Below are 7,377 nucleotides of genomic sequence, written 5' to 3' on the forward strand. Positions count from 1 at the left end.
TTAGTATATTATCTATGCTTTGGACCCTTTTTAGACAAAACAGTGGTGCTTTTTTTGTTACTCTTATAATAACTAGACAAAAAAGAACTAGGAGAATGGATAGACAAACTACAAAGTCAAATAGGCTCGCCAATCCAGCAAATAAGTAATAAAAGGTGAAGAGAGTTTTGTCCGAGCAGAGTAAGAGGTCAGAAGAAGATTTGCCAGAACCCAGAGACCGGAGAGTAAAATCGGGCGACTGGCTTTAGTTGGTCCAATGGGTCAACTAATTCCTTGCACGAAATCTAAGCACTACAGGCCCCGTGCGTGTCTTCTGGATCCAATTTTCCCTAGAAATTACAACCAGAATGAGGCCATAAGCTCCGTTCCTTGCACGAAATCAAGCCTTGCGGTTTTCCCTAACAAATGGCTGCAAATTTAGACTACTCTCGAGGGGGCAGTGCCGACATGATGTTAAACATCTGAAATGTATATGTGCGCGTCTTCATCCCCTTTGGATATACAAGCAGCAGAGACAGAAAACGAGATAGTAAAACCAAGAAGCCTATAGCCTATTTAATTTCAAAACGCACGTTAACATAAAAAAAAAATTAGATTATTACAAAATTACAACAACATATGCGGGAGGCCAAACCAACGGATTGAGCGGGTACAGTCAAACCAATTACTATTTATTCCTAGAAGCAAACTGATAGGCTACATCTATGTACACGAAGACAAGCTTGTGGACGTTAGACAGCACATATGTGACGAAAGCCAGCAGCCGAAGATTTAGGAAATGGGAAATAATGTAATCCAAACCTATAAGCAATACAGCCCCCATCTCACGTCCACCAGAAACGCCCATGATAAAGGATAAAATCCAATTGACACTTTCACATTTGCAAAAGATTATTCACAGTAATGGTGGCGGAATTTGTTCGCTGCAAATCCTGCAAAATTTCAGCAGAGAGGGCGAGGGAATTTCATCTTCAAACCAATGCAGCACTATAACAAAAAGAGGTAAAATTATGCAAAACAAATTTATGTTATCCTTTCTCTAATTTTCAGGAATCTATAAGGGAGCCAGGGAGGAGGTTGCTGGAGATATTTGTACACATAAGATGCGCAGGAATGCTGGTAATTTGATTTTAACCAAAAACCAAAACACCATACGGCCAGCTAAGAAACCACCAAAACACAAAACGTCGAGGTGAGCAACAGCAAAGCAAGGAAACATAAAAATTAGGCATGCTGTACAGCCAGTTTTTTCATAACAACTCAAAGAACATCAGGTGACCGAGGATGACTAAGGCAGCACATTAGATGACCTTGAAGATGGACCCCTACATGCATGAATAAGCCATATAAAGGAAGTGATCTTAGAATGTCCAACCATCCAGGCACCCAGAATGATGCCCATCCAGACATAAGAACTAGTACCCCAAATAATTGAGAGGTTAAGAGGAGGCATCGGACCACCACAAAGAAACCAAGCGGCAGAAAGTGAGGAAATGCATCACCTGGATCAAGTATAACACTCTTTCCTCATAAAATTACCAAAGAAGAAGAAGAAGAAACAATTTGGCGAGCCAACAATGATGAGGGGAAATTCTGAAGAAGAAGAAACTCTTTGGATTTACCAACCAAGATAGACCCTAAGAAAATCTTCATTTCACCACTAATTGCAGAATTGGACACAGGCATCATGTCAAAATAGAAACACATGGTTCACAAGAAACATTTCAAAAGAAAGCCTCACAAGCAAAAAACTAGAAAAGCTCTGTGCGAGACGGTAATTCATTCAGCACCTCCTAGCTTCACTTTTTCCCCTCATTCACCTTTTGACAACTCAAAAGACCTATACTCAGAAAACAATGGCACCATTCTTCTCCACTGGATGTTCAATGTTACACAGTAATTCCAGTAAACAAACCTAACTGCTAAATATTTTGAGGGAACACGATAATGAATATGAATCCCAGCGAAAGAAATTCCTACTTCCCAATCATACTCAGTTGAAGGGAAAAAAATTTTGAAAATGAACAGGGAGAAGAAACACCTTGCATACCTGAATAATTATTTCATCAGGAATGTGCGGCAGAACTTCCCGGACAGTCTCAGCCATGGCAAGCATGCCTGCTATGTTGTCGTTTGAAGCTCGTGAGGGGGTCCTCATATGCAAACCACCTGCACTTCCTGGATACCTTGTAGGACCAGGAGGAACAGGTGAGCGGGAAGTACCAGCTTGAGAGGGATTCATAGGCCAAAGACTCCAGGCAGCATCCTCAAGCGCAGTATGTGCATAGGTTTCACCAACAGCTGCAAGCTGCCTCATCATCATCTGAACTCGACCCAATCCAACGGATCTTACACCACTAGAAGGACCAGCTCCATCTAACCTGAGCCAACTTGAATCAATTGCAGTGCCCCTATAAAGAAAATGTTGAAATAAAAGGAAAAAAAATCAGCGGCAGTTTGTTTTATTGGTCAATATAAATTAAGGTGGATAGGACATGGAAAGAAACTAACTGATGCGATGAATGCATCAAGTTGGGCAAGAATTCAAGATACTGATCACATTCTAGTACCATTTTGTTGGACAAGTACAGGAAGCATTAAAAGGTGAAGAAATGATCCTAAAGCCACAAGCAGCAATGCTTTGTAGACGGCAAGATGTGAACATGATATTGATGTCAGTGCAGTAAACAATATAGTGAGTAAATTACAAATTGCAGCAAGATCCGGAATGAACCAATATTTGTCTCATTAACTTATGTTTTGTAGACAGCTAGATGTGAACATGATATTGATGTCAGTGCAGTAAACAATATAGCAAGTAAATTATAACTTGCAGCAAGATCCGGAATGAACAAACATTTGTCTCATTATCTAACAACAAAATTCAACTCAATGCTAGCTCACTGTAAAGGCTCCTTAGGCAGCAGTCTTCCCCACTAGTAGTTTCTAGTTTCTATCTATGCCGCCAAAAGTACTCATTTCACCATTTCCCTCTTATACCATGATAGAAAAATACTAAACATGTTAAATATGAAAAACCAGACCTCCAGTCACCAGCTTCTAATGGATTTTGAGTCTGGTTAGGAAAGATTCCCGTAGACTGGCCGTGACCAGGAAGATTGGGCCTATGAAGTCCAGCACTAATTTGACGTGCAAGCTGCTCATCACTTGAAATTTCTGAAGCATGAGAGTTTGCCTCATGTTCAGATCTTCCCATAAAAAGGGGCTTTCGACAAGTAGGACATGAATAATTCTCACTTAAGCCTTGATCTAGCCTGGCATTAGCACAGAGTCAGCATAACACTCAACATACTATCAACTAACCACAGAAAGCAACTCCAGGCAATTGATTTGGAACTTACCAAGATCTCAAGCATGCAAGATGGAAAAGATGACTGCAAGATAGCTTCTTAGCCTTCGCCATAGGTTCCTATTCCCAAATCAGACACTTGGAAGAGTTATTATAAAAATAAGAAAGAGGAAAAACTAAATTCCCTCACATAAGAGAGAGAAGGGAGTGGTAAAATACCCGACAAATAGCACATTCATCATCATAAGCTCTTAGCTCATCTAATGTTGCATCTGGAAGTGCCTCATGAAGAGTGCCCAATGCCATCCTCAGTTTAACGAAACCCTTTATGCGTTTTACAATTGCACTTAACAATGCCTAATAATGAGTTCAACACATTAAAAAAGGAGGATTTCAACCAACAGTATAACATTGATGACAGCAATAATATCTACAAATTAAAAGAATTGGATCATTGCAGTAAAAGGAGAGAGATATTTACACGTATATTTAGGAAAAGGACAGCATCAACAAGATGAAAAGCCATGCCATGAAGCCACCAAATATGCAAATAATGTGCAAGAGCCATAAAAAATGTCATCATATCCAGGAAAAAACCCAAGTTCCGATTCAGAATACCTTTCCACTCCCACAATGATCCTGCAGTTAGAACATAGAAACCCTTCGATCAGAAATTATGGACCAAGAAACCCAGCTAACCACATGAAACCCCTTGGCTCTTGAATAAAATATTAAAAATATATAAGACATAGCACAGCAATGCTCAACAGGTTCAGTGCCATTGTGCACAGTGAGGAAGAAGATAGAAATAAGAGACAGAAAAGTGCATGTTAATATTCATCTGCTTCTTTATCTTCACATCATTTCATCAGAGGTGAAGTACTGCATACACATGCCAAAACTAATCATCTACTCAAAGCTCTTTAAAACAACCTGCTTTGTTGATTAAAATCTATTCTTCCACAAAAATGTTCAATGAAAATGCTGAACAAGGAGAATCAGCATCATTCCTCTAGAACTCAAAAAGTTACAGATAAAATCTCCTTTAGAAAGGAAAGGAACAAAAAAAAAGGATCAATAATCAAAGTGCATAAACTTTTAATTAGGTGACAAGCATACTATACAGAATTACATGAAAAGTTACTAGTAAAAACCACCTGTAGCAGACAAATCAAGGAGTTTGGATATCCGGCAATTTGCAGTATCTCCCGCTGAGTGATGCAACCATACATCAAGCAATTGAAATCCATGAACCACAATGGCCTACACAGGACATTTTCAATACCCAGACAGCCATCAGGCGTGAGATTGTAAGAATGCTATAATTCCAGTGAAGGATCTTGAGAAAAATTGGATATATGTATGATAATTCTAAACCTACCTGTAAAGTCTCGAAAGCAATGCTAAGAGGCTCAAAGAATAACAAATAAGATGTTGGTGAACTAATTGTGGTGTACACTGACAAACACAGCCTTATCCTACAAGAAAAAAAAAAATCTGTAGATATTCATGGTATAATCTAGCATCCCACAATAGGACACACATGTGTATTAAAATGAAACGAAATTTATAGATATTCATGGTATAATCTTACATCCCCGCAATAGGACATACATGTGGCTATCGTAATATAAACCTAAGATATCAAGATTGGACATGATAGCAATGTATCATGTCCCCACATTCATCCCTAATATCACAAGAAATTAAGTGGTGAATATCGACAAAGTATGTTGACAAACACAATACCAGAGTATGTCGACAGAGAAAACCAGCAACAACGCAGAATATACACGAAAGTATGTCCACGGAGTCACTGATGGAGAAGCATTCAAACGCTCAAGACGATCCCTAGCTAATGCTTGAAACATCTGCGGCGTATGCACAAGGTAAGACAACAACCAAAGATAAATCTTACATCCTTGCTAAAATCCTGTTTGAAGACCAACTCTACCATACCTTCAAACAGCATAGCACAGCCAACCAGATTGACCACAAGCCCGCTTGAAATACATTTGGTGGGACAACCAGTGGAAGAAAAGTTCCCTGTCCAACACCAATCACACACGGTCATGTATCATGTAATGTTTCCTAGGAACCATAGCACAATTATTTTATCAAATAAACATCCGGGTTTAACATCAAAGGTGCATGAAATATATAAAGTTCAACTAGACTTAGAAATAAAGCACTCAATTGAACTATATAATGATTTATAGACAGGAGACAAAAGATTTTAGAATGAAATTACCACGACTAGAAAGTCTTACCTTGTATATAACATAATTAATAAGGCGTTCAACTAATTTTCGAGCTTCAGATGAGTACAACTCTGAAAAGAATATAGTCTGCACAAAAACAAAGGTAAGAACACAAACCAACCATCACAACAATGTATCAAAGCAACCAAATATAAAGCTGTATCAAGAAAAAAGGCTTGGATCTTGCAGTAAAACATCCCACAACCTGAAAGGTCAATCAGAGCCTAATCCCAATTACAAGTATGCCCTAAACTCACCAGACAATTAGGATTTTGCTCGAGAAAGTTGCAACTAAGCTAAAAATGTGCAAGAGAAAAATCACCTTGAGACACAAAATTAGAAGGATAAATGTGTTAAGTGCAAAATTTGCAGCCAAAGCAATAGTGGTATAGGAACTCAAAAGCAGCTCCAATGCATGGCTCCCATCCCCTGAGCTAATAACACTATCACTAATCAACCCATCGGATTTTAGTTGCTCAAGGGATATTGCTGTCCAACACTGAAGTCCGACAAAGCTCAAAACTGTGCAGACCACTGAGACAGATAAGTAGCTCACACCCATGGGAAATACACAAGGACTCCACACCACAGCTGAAGTTCAAGATTTTCATGAGAGCGCAGTTAGCATGATCCTTTGCTCCCAAAACTGACCGTAGCACAAGATTGAGAGGGAGGGAGAACAGCAAAAACTTCAGTGATGTGCCATCTACCGAAAGATGAGAACAGCCAAACTGCAAGAACGGAACCTCCATTAAATGCAGAATAGAAAAATAAAGAAATCTAAAAACCGGTACAAAGGGGCCAAAACCTAATTTGGGGCACGATCTAAGAAAGGATCGAGAATCCAAACTATGAAATAGACACATACTAAACAAAAATTTATATTTAAAGTATACACCTGTAAGAAGATGATCTGCTACCTCTTGAACCTATGTTGGACATTAATAGTCATCTGGTTTTATTCATGTGTCGTTTGCTATTTTACCCAAGTTATACATTCTCTATCCTAAAAAAGTCTCCAGCAACACATATTTGGTGAAACAGTGGGAACTATGCAGCACTAAATCTTCTATCATTTCAGTAATCAGCATCACCATTTACTATCCTTTTTAAGCCACTGAAAATTAAATGCCCTTTACTACAGATAAGACCCTATTCCCTTAATGCCAAATTACTGAAATTGTCCAAAGGTAAAAGATAGTTAAGTTTAGAATACAAGTCAAATCCCATTTAACTCTCCAGAATGAGACGTACACGCAAAAACAAAACCAGTACTTGAGACAATCCAAATAAATATCAAGGCAAAATCAACGAGAAAGTGGCGAATGAAATGAATTGGCTTTTAGAGAATTTCTAATCTAATTACAGTATCTAGTTTCAATAGGTAAAGGGGGAAAAAAAGAAACATACTTGAACAAAAATGCGAACCCTAGAAGCAGGGTTGATGAAGGTAATATTACTAGGGGTTCTAGGAAAACTTAAGGATTGACACAAATTTCCTTAGCCTCGTTCCTAATTAACCAAATTCAAGAATAAAACACGGATTGACGAATCCAATCGGTATGCGTGGACGCAGATAAATATAGACAAAACCTGAATCATATATAATCCGGAACAAAATCGAGAACATGAAAATGGTACATAAATGGCGGGTGAATCCTAAACCTGAGCCGATCTTCAGATGAAAGACGAATAAAAGGACGTCGGCAAATGCAGATGAAAATCTTCGGCGATCTTCACCTCTCAAGAGAAGGACGGAGAGAGAGGTAAAGAGACAGTTTTTGCGGGAAAGCCAAGTCTAATCAT

At 38.7% G+C, this 7,377-nt stretch overlaps 1 protein-coding gene across 1 annotated transcript; it reads right to left on the reverse strand.

The window, feature by feature from the left end:
* Positions 1-527: 527 nt before the first annotated feature.
* On the reverse strand, positions 528-7,377 carry LOC113760756 (E3 ubiquitin protein ligase RIN2). Its single transcript, XM_027303465.1, has 13 exons — positions 7,237-7,377; positions 5,894-6,302; positions 5,581-5,658; positions 5,270-5,356; positions 5,060-5,181; positions 4,692-4,788; positions 4,468-4,573; positions 3,792-3,949; positions 3,530-3,667; positions 3,363-3,430; positions 3,045-3,275; positions 2,051-2,411; positions 528-932 (listed from the first exon to the last, which is right to left on the reverse strand). The coding sequence occupies exons 2-13, from the start codon at positions 6,131-6,133 to the stop codon at positions 876-878; spliced, it is 1,743 nt and encodes a 580-aa protein (XP_027159266.1). The 5' UTR covers positions 6,134-6,302; positions 7,237-7,377; the 3' UTR covers positions 528-875.

The sequence above is a fragment of the Coffea eugenioides genome, chromosome 2 (genome assembly GCF_003713205.1).
Source record: "Coffea eugenioides isolate CCC68of chromosome 2, Ceug_1.0, whole genome shotgun sequence".
Lineage (NCBI taxonomy): Eukaryota > Viridiplantae > Streptophyta > Magnoliopsida > Gentianales > Rubiaceae > Coffea > Coffea eugenioides.

What these genes read in the sequence shown, in the direction of transcription:
- LOC113760756 (XM_027303465.1), bottom strand. Translation starts at nt 6,133, where the DNA reads ATGGGTGTGAGCTACTTATCTGTCTCAGTGGTCTGCACAGTTTTGAGC. An exon ending in CTTGCATGCTTGAGATCTTG is followed by an intron (nt 3,276 to 3,362) that starts GTAAGTTCCAAA and finishes TGCTAATGCCAG; the next exon opens with GCTAGATCAAGGCTTAAGTG. An exon ending in CTGATGAAATAATTATTCAG is followed by an intron (nt 933 to 2,050) that starts GTATGCAAGGTG and finishes GAAATTTTGCAG; the next exon opens with GATTTGCAGCGAACAAATTC.